Raw genomic sequence first — 19074 nt, forward strand, 5'->3', positions numbered from 1 at the left:
GACATGGTTCAGTGAAATATCCACAGAAAGACAAACAGATAAATCTCATATTGGAAAATATTCACAATTGTTGAAGCTTAGTGATAGATCTACAGGTATCTGTTATATTATTCTTTCAACTTTTCTGTATGTTTTAAAGCTTTCAAAATAAATATACCTACTTCTGTATCCACATGTTCTACCTTCCCTGTGGTTCTTGTGATGCAAGTTTTGGCCTGATTTTCATAGCCCACATCTCCAGGGTGTGCTGGAACTCATCACGTTCACTTACCCAAGGACATCAGAACAGCAACGTCTCCTTCTCTCTCCCACATTATAAACCTTTCCATCTCTTGTCCTCTATTTATTTTTCTATCTATCACTGCATTTCTCCACTACTCTACAGAAAAACTCAATTCAAATATTTATTGAGTATCTACTATGTGCCAGGCACTGTTTTAGATGCTGGAGACATGGTAATGAATAAAAGACAAAAGCACTGCTCTCATGGAGCTTATTTTTTAGTTGGTGAAAACAGACAAGAAACAGAATAAGGAACCAAATTCTATAGTATGTAAAAGGGAGCTATGAATTAAGGAAAAAAGAAAGCAAAGTAAGAGGGATAAGGAATACAGATTTAGAGGTGTTCAGGGTGGCTGACAACCTGTTTGCGAAATTTATATAGACAGAGCCTCATACCAAGCGACGTGGCTTGGCAAGGAGAGCCTGAGCTAGCCCTCATTTGATCCCCCTGGACCAGGCATTTTGCAGAATAAACATCTTGCACAACCAAACAGAGTGACTCTGGAGATTTTGCAATTTAAATAGGATGACTTTGTGAAGACTTTAGCTAGAATAGGGGGCTGTTGGTAGTTAGAGAAGAGAGATATGATCTGCTTTATGGTTTAAAAGCGTTACTTTGCCAAAAAAACAAAAAAACAAAAAAAAACCACAACAAAATAAAAGCATTACTTTGGCTGCTATGTCATGGGTGGACTGTAGGGGACAGAGGTGGAAGCAGGAAAACCAGATAGGAATATAAACCAAGTGACAGAGGATGATGTCACAGATGACACAAAGGTAGTGAAGGATGGGCACAGTGATCTAATTCTGGATATATTTCTGATTAGACTAAAAAGGCTTTGCTGATAGAGTGGATATGGGGTGTACAAGAAATAGAGGAGTTAATGCTGACTCCTGAGTTTTGGGCCTGAGCAATTAGAAGGATGGAGTTTTGATGATCTGAGATGGAGGTTATGGGTAGACTGGGGTCTGGGAGGAAAATCAGGAGATCAACTTTCAATCTGTTAAATTTTAGTTGCCTATTAGCATTCAAGTGGAGATGGAGAGAAGTCTAGCATTCATGAGTCTCAAGGAGTTTCAAGTGGCATCAAAGAGTTGTCTATAGTCACTATGACTACTTCCTCTTCTTTCATTCTCCTGTGAAGCCATTCCAGACTTTCATTCCCTACTCTGAAACTACTGTGGTCACCAATAAATTCAATGGTGATTCTCTTCTATCTGAAATAAAACTGTTCTAGCCAGGTGTAGTGGCTCATGCCTGTAATCCCAGCTCTTTGGGAGTCCGAGGCAGGTGGATCACCTGAGGTCGGGAGTTTGAGACCAGTCTGGCCAACATGGTGAAACTCCGTCTCTACTAAAAATACAAAAGTTAGCCAGGTGTGGTGGCATGCACCTGTAATCCCAGCTACTTGGGAGGCTGAGGCACGAGAATCGCTTGAACCCGGGAGGCAGAGGTTGCAGTGAGCTGAGACTATGCCACTGCACTCCAGCCTGGGCAACAAGAGTGAGACTCCGTACCAAAAAAAAAAAAAAAAAAAAAAAAAGGCTAGTTTTTACAAAGCCACCCAATCAGATTCATTTGGCACAGGAGATCATTTCCTCCTTTTGTGAAAAAAAATTTCAACTCGGCTTCTACAACCTCACCCTTTCCTGTTGTTCCCCATTGCTTACTGACCACTCCTTTTTAGTCTCCTTTGCTGACTATTACTCATTTTCCCCATGCGTATGTTGAAGAGAAGTATCCTAGGGCTCAATCCTCAGACATCATCCCTTTGTAGAAACTCATTTTCCAAGTTATCTTATTCAGTCCTAACTTTATATCTCTAGTGCAAAGCTCTCCTCGCAATTTCAGATTCATGCCTACTGGACATCTCCACATAGATGTCTAATATTACATTCAAACTTATAGGTCCAAAAAAATACACCTACTTCCCCACCCCCTTGCTTTCCTGTAGTCTTTCACATCTCAGACACAGCAACTCCATTCTCATAATAACTTAGGTTAAAATCTGAGAGTCATCTTTGACTTTCTTTTTTCCCTCATACCCAAATTCACTACATCAGAAACTCTTTTCAGATCTACCTCAAAGCACATAATCCACATGCACCATTACCACCCAGTTCACTGCAATCATCTCTTCACTATATATATATTCATTCTGGATATATTTCTGAATAGACTCTCTATATATATATTCACTATATATATATATATTCTGGATATATTTTTGTCTCTCTCTCTGTGTGTGTGTGTGTGTGTGTATATATATATATATATATTTTTTTTTTTTGAGATGGAGTCTTGCTCTGCTGCCCAGGCTGGCGTGCAATAGCACAATCTTGGCTCACTGCAACCTCTGCCTCCTGGGTTCAAGCCATTCTCCCATCTCATCCTCCCAAGTAGCTGGGATTACAGGCACGTGCCACCACACCCAGCTGATTTTTGTATTTTTAGCAGAGACAGGGTTTCGCCATGTTGGCCAGGCTGGTCTCGAACTCCTGACCTCAGGTGATGTGCCCACCTTGGCCTCCCAAAGTGTTGGGATTACAGGCGTGAGTCACTGTGCCCAGCCAATCTCTTCACTATATTATAGTCTATAGACTAGTCTCCCAACTGGTCTCCCTGTGACATTTGCTATCCTACAGTCCATTTTTCATAAAGCAGTCAGAAAGATCCTTTTAAAATATAAGTTAAATGCCACGCATCTATTTCAAATATGATTTCCATATGATTTAGAGTAAAAGCACAAGTCCTTCTGTTGCCCCACATGGCCCAAAGTGATTTGTAGCACCCCCTCTCTCTCACCAACCTTGACCCCATCTCCTATCACTCTCCTCCTCCACCAGTATGTACCATGGTTTGAATGTGTCCTCCAAAGTCACATGTTAAAATCTTGGTCCACAATGTAGTAGTGTCAGGACCTTGATGAGAGGTGTCTGAGTCATGGACACCACCCTCATTAATTAATGGATTAATGCCATTATCTTGAGAGTGAGTTTATTATAAAAAGATGAGTTTAATACCATCTCAAGCTTTACCCTCTTTTGCCCTTCACCTTCCACCATGGGATGGCAGGAAGAAGGCCCTCTCCAGATGTGAGCCCCTTGATCTTGGACTTTGCAACCTCCAGGAATATTAGTTAATACATTTGTTTACTATAAATTATCCAGTCTGTGGCATTCTTTTATGGCAGCACAAAGTGAACCAAGACACTATACCACAGTCACCATGGCCTCTCTGTTCTTCTTGAAGACACTAAGCATGAGTGTCCTCAAGGCTCTGGCCTTTGTATTTCTCTCTTCTTAAAACCCTATTCCCGCAGGTACTTACATGTCTTGTTCCCTTACTTCTTTCAGATCTCTGCTAAAACGTCAGCTTATCAGAGGCTTTCCCTGACCACCCCACACAAGGTCCTTCCTCAGTCATCATTCTCTGTCTCTCTGGCCCTGCTTCATTTTTCTCACTAGTGCCCATCATCTCTTGACATATACTTATTTACTTGTCTCTATTCACTAGAATGGAAAGTCATGAGGGCAGCAAAGTGGTCTGTTTTCATTTTAACTATTGAATCCCCAATATCCATGCAAGTAGCCAGCATACAGTTCTCAGTAAATGTTTGAGGGTTTTTTGTTGTTTGTTTTTTGGAGGCAGAGTCTCATTCTGTCACCCAAGCTGGAGTCCAGTGGCATGATCCTAGCTCACTGCAACCTCCACCTCCCTGGTTTAAGTGATTCTCCTGCCTCAGCCTCCTGAGTAGCTGGGATTACAGGTGCATGCTACCACACCCAGCTAATTTTTGTATTTTTAGTAAAGACAGGGCCCACCACGCTGCCTAGGCTGGTCTTGAACTCCTGAGCTAAGGCAAGCCACCCACCTCAGCCTCCCAAAGTGCTGGTATTATCGCCTGGCCAATATTTGTTGAATGAATAAACAACTGAATGAAGAATGATGGCAGTATGAGTCAGAACACAGATAGTGGAAATGTGTGGCAGCCGGCCTCCAAGATGCTCCCAGTGGTCCCTGCCTCTAGTATTCATGCTCTTGCATCAGCCCCTCCTACAGTTTATACAGCAGACTGACACATGTAACCAACAGCAGAAAAGACAATTAGTGACTTCCAAGGCAAGGTCATAAAGGACATTCTGGCTTCCATCTCATCTACTCTGCTGCATTGCACCATGCCATGAGGACGCTCAAGCAGCCTGTAGAGAGGCCTTCGCAGGAAGAAACAGAGGCTCCTGCTAAGAAGCACCATGAGAGTGAACTCTCTGACAAGCAAGTCTTAAAAAGCAGTCATCCCTGAATCCAGTAGCACATTAAAGTTAATTTACCATGATCAAGTTGGCTTTACTCCTGGGATGCAAAGTTGGTTCAACAAACACAATCAATAAATGTGATTCACCACACAAACAGAATTAAAAACAAAAACCACATGATCATCTCAATAGATGCAGAAAAGGCTTTCAATAAAATTCAGCATCGCTTTATATCAAAAACCCTCAACAAATTACGTATCAAAAGAACATATCTCACAATAATAAGACCTATATATGACAAACTCACAGCCAACATCATACCGAGCAGGCAAAAAGCTGGATGCATTCCTATTGAGTACTGGAACAAGACAAAGATGCCCACTGTTACTGCTTCTATTCAACATAGTACTGAAAGTCCTAGCTAGAGCAATCAGGCAAGAGAAAGAAATAAAAGGCATCTAAATAGGAAGAGGGAGAATGAAACTATTTCTCTTTGCAGATGATATGATTCTATACCTAGGAAACCCCACAGAATCTGCTAGAAGGATCCTAGAACTGATGATAAATGACTTAAAAGTTTCAAGATACAAAATCAATGTACAAAAGTCAGCAGCATTTCTATACACTAGTAACAGCCAACCTGAGAGCTGAATTAAGAACACAATCCTGGCTGAGAACATGACTCAAGGCTGAAATCCCAGCACTTTGGGAGGCTGAGGCAGGAGGATCTCTTGAGTCCAGGAGTTCAAGACCAGCCTGGGCAACACAGGCAGACCCTGTCTTTATAAAAAATAAAACAAATATTACCAAAGCATGGTGGCATGTGGCTGTAGTCCCAGATATTCCGGAGGCTGAGACAGGAGGAAAGCTTGAGCCTGGGAGGTCAAGGTTACATTGAGCTGTGATTTTGCTACTGCACTCCAGCCTAGGTGACAGAGTGAGACTCCATCTCAAAAAATAAATAAATAAATAAAAAGAACAAAAAAGAGAGAAAGGAATCCCTTTTACAGTAACCACTAAAAGAAAAGGATACAATACCAAAGAATAGAGCTTAGCAAGGAGGTGAAAGATCTCTGCAATAAGAACTACAAAACACTGCAGCAAGAAATCAGAGATGACACAAACTCAGGGAAAAGCATTCCATGTTCAGGGATAGAAATAATCAATATCGTTAAAATGGCCACACTGCCCAAAGTAATTTATAGACTAAATCTTATTCCTGTCAATCTATCAGTTATTTTTCACAGAATTAGAAAAAAGTATTCTAAAATTCATATGAAACCAAAAACAGCCCGAATCACCAAAGCAAGCCTAAGCAAAAATAACAAAGCTGGGCTGGGTGCTGTGGCTCACACCTGTAATCCCAGTACTTTGGGAGGCTGGGGCAGGTGGATCACTTGAGGCCAGGAGTTTGAGATTAGCCTGGCTAACATGGTGAAACACTGTCTCCACTAAAAATATAAAACTTAGCTCGGCATTGTGGCATGCACCTGTAGTCCTAGCTACTTGGAAGGTTGAGGCAGGAGAATCGCTTGAACCCGGGAGGTGGAGGTTGCAGTGAGTAGACATCAGGCCACTGCACTCCAGTCTGGGCAATACAGTGAGGCTCTGTCTCAAATAAAATAAAATAAAATAAAATAAAATAAAATAAAATAAAATAACAAAGCTGGAACAAAGAACAAAGAACATCACACTGCCCAACTTCAAACCAAAGGCTATAGTAACCAAAAGGGCATGAGGTGTACAAAAACAGAGTTACAGACCAATGGAATAGGATACAGAACCCAAAAATGAAGCCACATATCTATAATTACCTGATCTTTAACAAAGTGAATAAAAACAAACACTGAGCAAAGGACTCCCTATTCAATAAATGGTGCTGGGATAACTGGCTAGTCATATGCAGAAAGTTGAAACTGGACCATTTCCTTTCGCCGCATAAAAAAGTTAACTCAAGATGGATTCAAGACTTAAATGTAAGACCTAAAATAATAAAAACCCTGGAAGAAAACCTAGAAAGTACCATACTACACATTGGTCTTGACAAAGTATTTATGACTAAGTCCCAGAAAGCAATGGCAACAAAAACAAAAATTGACAAGTGGGACCTACTAAAGAGCTTTGGCACAGCAAAAGAAACTGTCAACAGAGTATATAGACAATTTACAGGATGGGAGAAAATATTTACAAACTATGCATCAGACAAAGGTCTAATATCTAGAATCTGTAAGGAACTTAATTCAACAAACAAAAAAGAAACAATCTCATTAAAACACAGGAAAAGGAAATCAATGGACACTTCTCAAAAGAAGCTATACACGTGGCGAACAAATATATGAAAAAAATGTCATCATCATTAATCATTAGAGAAATGCAAGTCAAAACTGCAATGAGATACCATCTCATACCAGTCAGAATGGATGTTACTAAAAAGGCAAAAACAACAGATGCTGTTAAGGTTGTGGAGAAAAGGTAATGCTTATACACTGCTGGTGGGAATGTAAATTAGTTCAGCCACTATGGAAAGCAGTTTGGAGATTTTTCAAAGAACTCAAAACTACCATTCCACCCAGCAATCCCACTACTGGGAATATACCCAAAGAAAATAAATCGTTCTACTAAAAAGATGAACATGCACTGGTATGTTCACTGCAGCACTATTCACAACAGCAAAGACATGGAATCAACCAAGACACTCATCAATGGTGGACTAGATAAAGAAAATGTGGTATCTATATATACCATGAAATACCATGCAGCCATAGAAAAGAACCAAATCATGTCCTTTGGAGCAACATGGATGCAGCTGGAGGCCATTATCCTAAGCAGATTAGTGCGGGGACAGAAAAACCAAATACTGCACGTTCCTACTTACAAGTAGGAGCTAAACATTTAATACACATGGATACAAAGATGGTAGACACTAGAGACTGCTTAGGGGGGATAGCGGGAGTGGGGTGTTTGGAAAGCTATCTACTGGGTACTATGCTCAATACCTGGCTGCCAGGATCTTCATACATCAAACCTCAGCAACACACAATTTACCTATAACAAAACTGTACATGTACCCCCAGAACCTAAAATAAAACTAGAAGAAAAGAATTTCAGGATGGCAACCACAGAACCTTTTTTAAAAAATTATTTTAAGTTCTGGGATACATGTGCAGGATGAGCAGGTTTGTTACATAGGTAAATATGTGCCATGGTGCTGTGCTGCACCTATCAAACCATCACCTAGGTATTAAGCCTTACATGCATTTGCTATTTATCCTGAAGCTTTCCCTTCCCCAACCCCACTCCCCAACAGTGTGTGTTGTTCCCCTCCCTGTGTCCATGTGTTTCATTGTTCAGCTCCTACTTATGAGTGAGAACATGCGTTGTTTGGTTTTCTGTTCCTGCATGAGTTTGCTGAGGATAACGGTTTCCAGCTCCATCCATGTCCCTAAGAAGGACATGATCTCATTCTTTTTTGCGGCTGCATAGTATTACATGGTGTATATGTACCACATTTTCTTTATCTAGTCTATCATTGATGAGCATTAACCACAGAACATTTAAATCCCAAGTGTTAGGCCCATAAGGGTGTAGGGCTCTGTGTGAATAGACTGTTTGAATGCCCATGAAGCTGACCCTGCCTGGACTAGATAGTAAAGTTATAGGACTGAATGAGTTCTATGGGGAAAGATGAGAAGAAAAGAGACCCAGGCCGGAAGCTAGGAAAGCAACAAAGTTTACAGGATGGGCAGAGAAAGAATATCCTGGTGGCCAAAAATTGTAGTTAATCAGATGAATGAATGAGAAAATAATTGCTCTGTGATCCCTGACTTGAAAAACCTTTGCAAATACAAATAACCTGGCTATATATTAAGAATATTTTATTTCACAAATTATTATTGTATGGGTGATAATTCTTCAGGGGTAAGTGTGTGGTTCTTACATAGGCCTATTATCTTATTTTTGAGGCATATATTGCTCAATTGAAAAAAAATGCACAAGTGGTAGGAAATAAAATGGATTAGAGGAAAGAATGTAATTTACTAATAATAGACTCACAGCTAAGGTAAGTAAACAATTCAGTTCTCTTCTAGCAACAGCTACCTTTACATATAAGGCCAACAATGTTTCACTACAACATTTATAAAGGAAGAAAAATGTAAACTCTTAAAAATCTGTGAAGAATTCTGAATGACTAATTAAAACTTGTTGCAAAATCAACTACAATAATCATATACACCATGGAATACTATGCAGCCATAAAAAAGGATGAGTTTGTGTCCTTTGTAGGGACATGGATGCAGCTGGAAACCATCATTCTTAGCAAACTATCACAAGAACAGAAAACCAAACACCGCATGTTCTCACTCATAGGTGGGAAATGAACAATGAGATCACTTGGACTCGGGAAGGGGAACATCCTACACTGGGGCCTATCATGGGGAGGGGGGAGGTGGGAGGGACTGCACTGGGAGTTATACCTGATGTAAATGACGAGTTGATGGGTGCTGACGAGTTGATGGGTGCAGCACAGCAACATGGCACAAGTATACATATGTAACAAACCTGCACGTTATGCACATGTACCCTAGAACTTAAAGTATAATAATAATAAAAAAAACGGGGGGGAAATAAAATGTATAACATTATTATTATTTTACATAAATATGAAATACCAATAAAAAGATGTTGGATGTGATTCCTTAAAAAAAAAAAAAAAATTTCTAACTACAAAGTAACTTTGAGCAAAGTCTTAGTCCACAAAAATGAGAACAAGGCCGGGCGCGGTAGCTCATGCTTGTAATCCCAGCATTTTGGGAGGCAGAGGCGGGCGGATCACGAGGTCAGGAGATCCAGACGATCCTGGCTAACACGGTGAAACTTCGCCTCTACTAAAAATACAAGAAATTAGCCGGGCGAGGTGGCGGGCGCCTGTAGTCCTAGCTACTCAGGAGGCTGAGGCAGGAGAATGGCGTGAACCCGTAAGGCGGAGCTTGCTGTGAGCCGAGATCGCGCCACTGCACTCCAGCCTGGGCGACAGCGAGACTTTGTCACAAAAAAAAAAAAAGGCCGGGCGCAGTGGCTCAAGCCTGTAATCCCAGCACTTTGGGAGGCCGAGACGGGCGGATCACGAGGTCAGGAGATCGAGACCATCCTGGCTAACATGGTGAAACCCCGTCTCTACTAAAAAAATACAAAAAAACTAGCGGGGGGAGGTGGCGGGTGCCTGTTGTCCCAGCTACTCGGGAGACTGAGGCAGGAGAATGGCGTGAACCCGGGAGGCGGAACTTGCAGTGAGCCGAGATCCGGCCACTGCACTCCAGCCTGGGCGACAGAGCGAGACTCTGCCTCAAAAAAAAAAAAAAAGGAAAAAAAAAAAAATATTTGGTGAAAGAACTACGGCAGGGAGTTGATGAGACTTTGAATTTAGAATTGTTGGGGGAAAAAGTGATCTGAAAAAAAAAAAAAATGGATTGGGACATGTCTCTGGAGGTGGTTTATGAAGTGGCTATGAGCACTGATTCTAAAACAAGCTGTTCGGGTTTTAATCCTGGCTCCGCTATTTATTTCCTGTGTGATTTTGGACAAGTTGCTCAAGTTGCCTCACACCTGAAGAAAAATGATAACAATTTCTAGGGTTGTTATGAGGGTTGAATGACTGGATGCTTATAAAACATGTAAAACTTTTCCTAGTACATAAAAATGACTACACAAAAATTTGTTAAAGGAAAATTGTAAAAATTGATCATGTAACCAAAACACTTTTGAAGTTTCTACTTTTAGTGAGTTTCATAAGCTCATGGGGGAGGGTTCAGTGAAAGAAAACAATCTCTTCTCATTTTTCTTCTCCCATCATTTTTTAATCCTAACTTCAGAGTACTATATCGTTGTCTCTTTATACTAAAAACAATTCTCTTTATTCAAAAAAAGTACCTCAAGAAGCAAGTATAGTGTTTCCCAGATATTTTCTTAAAAGTAATTTCATCATGTCTTTTCATGTATATATTCGTGGCTATTTTCCCAGTGAAGATTGGTCTCAATGTTTTCTTTCTTTCAGAGAGAACATTGAAAATAAGTTAGGAAACTGAGGTGCAAGGATTGCTGGAGGCCAGGAGTTCAAAATCAGCCTGGGCAACATAGTGAGACACCCATCTCTACAAAAAATTTAAGAATAAGCCCCACATGGTGGTGTGCTCCGCTTGTAGTCCTAGTTACTGAACTCCCACGTCGGCAACAGAGCGAGACCGTCTCAAAGAAAGCATATGGAAGAAAAAACATGCACAGCAGATTTCGTGTTATTGTGATAACCCTAGCACTTCAGTGGAAAAAAATATAAAAAAAAAATTCAATGAGGAGTAGACAATAACACATATAACCAAGATTTCAAATATACCTTCTAGCCCTTTTGAGAAGTCAAAATTGAACCATCTGAATGCACCAGCTTTTTTGAAAAAAGTTTTGTAGACACGCGAACCCCAAAACCTGCCGTTCAAACAACTCCAAGGGTCTTTAAAGTACTAAATCCCTTTGTATTTGTCCTATCGGTCCCTTTGGTTTCCAGGAAAGCACTAAAAATAAAGATAAAAACTATCTGCCTTAATTTTATTTCACTACTTTCTTTTCTCTTATTATAGCTGTCCACATGGTTTTAGAAGAGTTTACATCTAACTCTAGTGGTCTTCGGCTTCTTCTGCCTCTTTGACACAGACGACTAGTTTTCATTGTACAAATAGGCTGGACGCTTCAGCGATTATCTTCCGACCACTCCCTGTGTGCTCGTGTGGGCGGGGTAGGGGGCGCTTCTCCACTCTTCCGCGACCGCAATGTATGCGGAAATCCTCCTGCCTTTGTGCACACGTTTATTTAGAAAATTCTCTCCACCGCCACTCCCTTCCGTCCCGCCCCTTCTTCTTTTGCTTATTCTCTGAGTTTTGCCTCTCCTCCCACCCCCACTCCCCCGTAATCTTACCCTACCCGTATGATTCCACTTTCCCACTTCGGAGTTAGAGTAATTTAAGATTCCCCCATTACTAGCTCCACGTTTCCTTTAAAAGCCATTCAAACGTTCTGCAGTTGTGCTGTAGCAGCATTTACCCCCTCTCCAGTATCAGACGTTAAAACAAAGCAAGCCGCAGTGTGTGTTCACAGACGACCTTGGAACGAAAAGCTGCCCTGTTTGGGATCAATGTTTAGGGAACCCCGTCCACTCCCGCACTCACGTGTTCCCACCTCTCCCTCCAGCTAGTTCCCCAGCGCCCAGCGCCGGACTACCCCCTCTCCAGTCTCGCCTCCCGACTTCCTTCTGCAAGCCTCATAAAACCGGGGAAGTTCAATCATTCCGCAGCGAGCCGCGGCGGCCGCACTGGGCATGCTCAGTCTCCGGGCTCGGCTCGGCAGGCGAGAGGCTTCCTCCGGCTCTGGGCTCCGGTCGGTGGGCGCCTCGGCTCGGCTTTCCCAGGCGCAGGCTGGGCAGAGCTGCCCCTGAGCCCAAGCGACAAGCGCCCCGCGGTCCCCGATCCGGCCCCTGGGAGAGCCGCGCCGTTCCGGAACCCGGGAGCCCCTAACTTCGCGCCAAGTTCGGAGCCGCCTTCTGAAGGAGACATGAAAAAGATGAGCAGGAATGTTTTGCTACAAATGGAGGAGGAGGACGACGACGACGATGGGGATATCGGTGAGCGAGGGGTCTCCGCGTCCCCACCCGAGAGCCCTAGCCGACGCGGGAAGAAGTTCGGGGACTGCGCGGGGGCGCTGCGCTCTCCGCGGGGGAGGTTGGCCGTGACACTCGGCTGCTCCGGGCAGGGGAGGAAGCCCGCTGTCCCCGGCTTCCTGCAGACTGAGGCCCCGGTGCTGCCCCGGAGGGGCGGAGGCGCGGAGTGCTTGGTGGCCCCGAGGACAGGCTCCGGACGGGCGGGGGATGCTGCCCCTGAAAAATGCAGGCAGCTGCGGGGACGCCTCTGCGTGCGGAAGTCTCCACTCAGAAGCAACTTTGGGGTTACTTCCCCGCCTTCCACAGTGCTAGGGATGCCGAGGAGCCTGGGCACTGGGGCGAGCCCCTGGGCGGGGTCCGGGGAGCAGGCCCACGTTTGGAGGACAGGGTGTGACCCACCTGAATCCTCGTTAAAGTAAAAGCCGACCGACGGCTCTGGGAGGGTTGAGGCCTGGCAGGGTGGCCCGGGGAAGTGATTTGTGGCCGCTAGGCGCGCGCTGGAAATCCTTTCCCATCTGCGGAGCCCGCCGGGGCTGTGATCGGAGGAGGAATCCCCCAGGCGGGGTGGACCACAGGGCCTTTCCCACTCGTCCTGAGGGGCCCTGGGGCTTGGGGAACAAACCTGGGGTGACCCATTTCTAGTTAGAGTGAAAAATGCATGGGAGTGACAAGCCGAACGGAGGGAGAGCTGTTTTAAGAGCAAAAAAGAAAAAAAAGAAAAAAAGGGCAAACCAAAGGGGTGAGAGGAGGCGAGGAAGGAGAAAGGAATGGGAGGACTAGAGAGAAAATCAGGTCCCTAAAGAGAACACTGTCGGGGGATGACGATATAATGGGTCCTTCCAGAAGACTCTAATTAAATTACCAAGGCAGTCTGCTGTGGCGACTCGGCTTAGACTCCTGGATGCCAAATCAATTTTAAAACAGAACATCCTGCTGATGTTCTAAAGCCCTGTTTTTCTCTAATAATTTTAAAAGTAACTTAATTTTAGGAGTTGGGTGTGGTTTTTATTTCTGTTACAGTTTGGGCACGGATCATTTAGATCAAAAAAATTTGGTAACTTCTTGGTTTTCCAGGGACAAATCGAATGGAGGAGATTACACTCCATGATTTAGTTTCACATTTCATTCATTCATTTAAGAACAATTTACTAGGTATTCATCCTTAAGGAGGGAGCAAATAGTAGTAGTTTTTATAGGAGAGAAAACTGAAGCAAACAGGTTGATCTGCCCAGCTTCTCACACTTTCAAACCCAGGTTTTCTGACTTGTAAGACCAGTGAAGATTAATACTCTTACCACTGGGTCGCTCTGGCTGTTACTGCTGTTTAGCAAGATTACATAGTGCCTGATGATTACATAAAAATATAGAAGCGAAGTTTAAAAAGTTACAATAAAATTGGCACAGTCTGTTTCCCAGGAAAGTATTATTGTCTCTTATGGTGAGGTGCACTGTTTATAATGAGTATTGTAAGTAAATGAGGGCAGAAGCTCAAATGGAAACTGAAGTAAGCAAGAGGCCCTGAGCTTTATTTGTTTTACTGTGCCAGCAATAGATCTCAGTTTAGAAAGTAATTCGGTCTAGCCTGTGTTTACCTATTGAGGCGTAGTATAAATTCATCCTAAGTGTGTGGCAATAAGCTCTTTTTATTTTTAATGACAGATGTCATTCATGCTAGTTTTGTCAAGTCAAACAGTGTAGATATATTTAAGAAAAAGTTAAATGTCTCTACTTCTCACCCTCTAGAAACTACTAATGTTAATACTTTAGTGTTAATATTAGTAGGGCATTTCCTACTATTCCTGTGGGGCCATGGGGCCTCTACTGTAGGGATCATCTCAACATGTTTTATGTGTAGCAACAGGTGCCATTTAAACAGGTCTTGGCAATTTTTTTTTCTTTCAGTGAATGAGAAGATATTATTGATGTTCTAACACCCAGTATCTATAAATGTGATTTCTTTTCTTCTCTTTTCTTTTCTTTCTTTCGAGATATGGTCTCGCTCTGTCACTCAGGCTAGAGTGCAGTGATGTGATCATGGCTCACTACAGCCTCGACCTACGGGACTCAAGCGATCCTCCCACTTCAGCCTCCCAAGTAGCTGGGACTTTAGGCACCACCATGTCCACCTAGTTGGTTGTTTTTTTGGAAGTACAAATTTAATGTGGGTTGTAGTGATTTTATATCAGAAAATATTTAACTATGCCAATGTTAAGTTTATGCTTTACAAAAGAATATGCCTTTTTAAAGATTACCGGGAGTAGGCTGATAGTGGTGGAAAACCTTTTACAAAATAATTATTACTTCCAACTGTGGGAGAGGAGACTGGTGAAATGAAAATAATTTTAACCTCTGCCTTTAATTTTGCAATGCACGTCTGTATTTACACTGTTGACTAATATATTTCTCCTAGTACTTGATTGTCACTGTCAGTAACTGTATAATAGTTTGAAACCCACTTGGGTACGGAAGATTTCTGTGAAATCCCTCTATTAATACTACCTTTATAATTCAGAGTGGGAGAATTATTTTTAGAGACAGGGTCTTGCTCCATCACTTAGGCTAGAATGCAGTGGCAAGATCATAGTTCACTGCAGCCTTGAACTCCTGGCCTGTAGCCATTCTCCTGTCTCGGCTTCCCAAAGCTCTGGGATTACAGGCATGAGTCACTGTACCCAGCCTTAGAATTATTTTGACACGAGTTCCTGGGTATACCATCGGACATTATAATGGCCTAATTTGCAAGAGACCTCCCCCCCGCCCCCGCAAAGAAAAAACTTTCTAACTGAATGAGGTCCCTGATTATATCATAGAAATGCTTTATGTATATATATGGAAATGTGCCCTCTAGTAGCTGGGATTTAGAGCCTTTTAAACAGTGGGTTCCTCCTTACTTTTGAAACACTGTACTTTTAGTTATTCATTTGGAGACAGGGTCTCCCTCTGTCTCTCAGGCTGCAGTGCAGTGGCGCAATCACGGCTCACTGCAGCGTTAACTTCCCAGGCTAAAGCAATTCTCCAACCTTAGCCTCTCGAGTAGCTGGGGCCACAGGCCTGTGACATCCCGCCTGCCTAATTTTTGGTTTTTTTTCTTTTAGTAGAGACAAGGTCTCACTGTTGCCCAGACTGGTTTCAAATTCCTGAGCTTAAGTGATCCTCCTACCTCAGCCTCCCAAAGTGCTGGGATTACAGGTGTGAGCCACCATGCCTGGCTGTTCAGTACTTTATGTCAGTGTTGCCTCCTAGTTTAGAATGAACTCATCTGGAGAATCAAGGATGGTGTATCTCACTATGGGTGTCTTTTCCTTGTTTGCTTAAGTTACAGCCAGCAGAAATTATTTCCAAAGGTGTGCTTGTGTGGCAACCTGTTGGCATTAGAGCATTTTTGCAATGGGCCACTTATTTCTAAAGCGGTGCCAACAACCAACCACTGAAGCCACATCCAGGCAGTAGTGGTGGGAAATTTGTGTTTGAAGCCCCTGTTGCGCTGGTGGAGATCACATATTGTTGCAAGCCCCTGGGAGGCAGGTTGTGTGGTACCCTGCCAAATGTGCAAAAGAGTGTCCTTGGCTGCTTTTTGCCCCCTCTTTCCCCCACTAATCAGCAAATTAAATTCAGTATCTCTTCCTGTTCGTGTAGAAAGCTATAGGAACAGCTTTTATAGCCAGAATGCAGAAATCAGATTAGTATGCTGCTTTATTTTGTTTCTTCAGTTCTGTTCTGTTCTCTGTGGTCAAGCTTTGCTGAAGGAGGAAAAGTGGTTCCAAAAAAGACTATCAGGAACTATTCAGACTGTTCAGATAACAAGGCTTTGTTTGTGGATGGTTGGTTGGTTGCTTTGAGTTTCTAATCTGTTTATGTAGTTTACTGTCTGATCCCCATCCCTAACGGCCATGTCACAGAGGACATGGTCCATGAGAGATGATGGTCAAGCTATTTGCTCCCTTTTCAACTGTCACATTTTTACATAGACTTACCTTCCCACACCCACCTCTATTTCCTAATTACCTACTTTAGGTTTAATCACCTGTAAATCTGATACTAACCCCAGTCTTCCTTCATAAACATTGATTGAGCAATCATTCTGTGCTAGTTTCAGGATTAGGTGCTGGGCCACGTGTTGGGAGACCAAAAATGAGTAAGACATACCTGTGTCTTCCAGGAGAAAAGTTCCTTAGAACCAGACTGTGATATTGTGAAATATATAAGGTATTCTTCCAGTTTCTTGGCATGCAACTCCTAAAACTTTTGGAATTTTCAAAGTGATAGGTGTCTTTTTGTATGCTAATAAGTTGACAGATGGCAGGCAGCCCCATCTCCCAAACTGGAGAGGGGTAAGAGCGAGACTGAAGGTTAAGTTGATCACCAGTGGATAATGATTTAATCAATCATGCCTATGTAATAAATCCTCTGTAAGAACCCCAAAATTCTGTGAGCCGCCCTGGGAAACTAATGGAACCCAAAGATGGTGTTGCGAGAACCTCAATTTGTAGCTGGTGGGTGAGAAACCCAGGCAAAACAACCTGGGACCTGTGATGTTGTCGGAAGTTGGGCGGGGCAGCCTTGTAGGACTGAGCCCTCAACTGAGCTCTGAGGCTTACTGCAGGTGGATAGTATCTGAACTGACTTGATTTAGAGGATGCCCAGCTGGTGTTCATTGCTGAAAGACTACTTGTTTGTCATGTGGGGAGAACTCTTCCCACATCTGGTCATAAACATATTCTGTATTGATTGTATCGAGAGTACAGAAGAACCTGAGTTTGGTTTTCTCTGCATCATCAGACAGAGATTTGCAATAAAAGGTACATATGAAACCAAAGGAGTGACTGGGAGAGAGCTTCACAGAAGAGATTTTTGGGTCAGATGCTGAAAGACTAGGCAAATGTAGTGCAGAGATGGCCGGAGGAGAGTCTGGAGTTCCAAATAGTTGCCTGCAAGGGAAGGTGGGGAGAGGCTATGCGGTGAATCCTATACACTTTAAGGATTTTGGGTTTTACTTTGTATATGATTTGGAGCTCCTGAAGGATGTTAATGAAAAGATAGGATTGGATTTGGTTTTGGAAAGATCTCCATGGTAGCACGTTCTAAAATGGGTTGGGAAAGGAGACAGTAGAGCTAAGCCTTTCCAGTAGTTGGGGTCAGAAATGCCTGCAGTGGTCATGGAATAGAGAAGAATGGGTCTGAGAGCTTTATGAAAGAGGCGGCATCTGTGTGTTCTCAGCTGCTGATTGTTTCCAGCAAGCAGAGAGGAGCCCAGGATGATGGTGGCAGGAGAAGAGAATTTTCTATTGTTCCAAGTCTTTTAATTTTCTCCTCTGACCATTGGCTCAGACCATTCCCCCCCCACCTTTTTTTTTTTTTTGGAGACAAGTCTCGTTCTGTCACCCGGGCTGGCGTGCAGTGGCACTATCTCGGCTCACTGCAAGCTCTGCCTCCCAGGTTCATGCCATTCTCCTGCCTCAGCCTCCCGAGCAGCTGGGACTACAGGTGCCCACCACCACGCCTGGCTAATTTTTTTGTATTTTTAATAGAGACGGGGTTTCACCATGTTAACCAGGAAGGTCTCGATCTCCTGACCTCGTGATCCACCCATCTCGGCCTCCCAAAGTGCTGGAATTACAGGTGTGAGCCACCACACCCAGCCCCCCCCCCCCTTTTTTTTTGAGACAGAGTCTTACTTTGTTGCCCAGACTGGAGTGCAATGGCCCAATCTCAGCTCACTGCAACCTCTGCCTCCTGGGTTCAAGTAATTCTCCTGCCTCAGCCTCCTGAGTAGCTGGGTTTACAGGCACCCACCACCATGCCCAGCTAATTTTTGTATTTTTAATAGAAATGGGGTTTTGCCATGTTGACCAGGCTGGTTTCGAACTCCTGACCTCAGGTATCTGCCTGCCTCAGCCTCCCAAAGTGCTAAGCAGGCGTGAGCTACCATGCCGGGTGAGACCATTCCCCTTCTTAGTAATTTCAGCCTCACCTCCTCTTTTTCTCGGTGGTTCCCTGTGATATTATGACACATATGTTTTTGTCCATGGTTCCTCGCTTAAAACTCCCATAACTCTTGCTATAATGTTGGAGTGCTGCAGGCCTCAGAAGCAGGCCTCAGAAAACAGTCTCCAGCTTTGACCTGCCCTCTTTTTATCTTTGTCTCTCCAATTTTAGAAACTAAAATTGTAATCTTCCCCCACCTTTCTGTGTGAGAACTGCCCATAAAGAAATTCTCCCATCTACCTTGTCTGAATGTAGGCCATAAGACCCCCCATTTCAGAAGGGATCCTGCCCCACACCCTGGAGGAAGGAATACTGCACAGAGATGCCAGAAAAATCTGATCAGATAGGCCTTGCTGGGTTTCCCCATTCAGTCTATTAGTATTAAATCATATGCTTTTTGTCCAATCACTTTTCAACATGGTTCAATCATGACTGTCCAATGAAGTTTCCATGAAGGTCCAAGCAGACTGGTTCAGGGAGTTTCTGGATAGCTGAACAGTGGAGGTACCTGGAGGTGGCTTGCCCTGGGAGGGCGTGAAAACTCTGTGCCCTTTCCCCCATACCTCACTCTATGCATCTCTTCATCTTTATCTTTTATAATAAACTGGTAAATGCAAGTGTTTCCCTGAGTTCCCCAAGCCACTCCGGCAAATTAATGGAACCCAAGGAGGGTGTCGTGGGAACCCCAGTTTATAAACAGTTCATCAGAAGCACAGGTAAAATGACCTGGGGCCTGTGATTGGCATCAGAAGTAGTGGGGGGCAGTTTTGTGGGGCTGAACCCTTAACTGGGATCTGACACCATCTCCAGGTAAATAGTGTCAGAATTCACTTGGAGGATACCCAGCT

General features: G+C 43.4%; 1 protein-coding gene across 3 annotated transcripts in view; it reads left to right on the forward strand.

The window, feature by feature from the left end:
• Positions 1-11763: 11763 nt before the first annotated feature.
• ANO6 (anoctamin 6) overlaps positions 11764-19074 on the forward strand; it is a 213592-nt gene continuing 206281 nt past the window's right edge. Inside the window, exon 1 of one of the 3 annotated variants that reach the window (XM_008002952.3) lies at positions 11764-12205. In XM_008002952.3, the coding sequence (XP_008001143.1) occupies positions 12136-12205 (70 nt within the window). In that variant the 5' untranslated portion in view covers positions 11764-12135. The remainder of the gene's footprint in view (positions 12206-19074) is intronic. The other 2 variants (XM_008002954.3, XM_073020644.1) reach the window with 2 other exon arrangements.

The sequence above is a fragment of the Chlorocebus sabaeus genome, chromosome 11 (assembly GCF_047675955.1).
Source record: "Chlorocebus sabaeus isolate Y175 chromosome 11, mChlSab1.0.hap1, whole genome shotgun sequence".
Classification (NCBI taxonomy): Eukaryota; Metazoa; Chordata; class Mammalia; order Primates; family Cercopithecidae; genus Chlorocebus; species Chlorocebus sabaeus.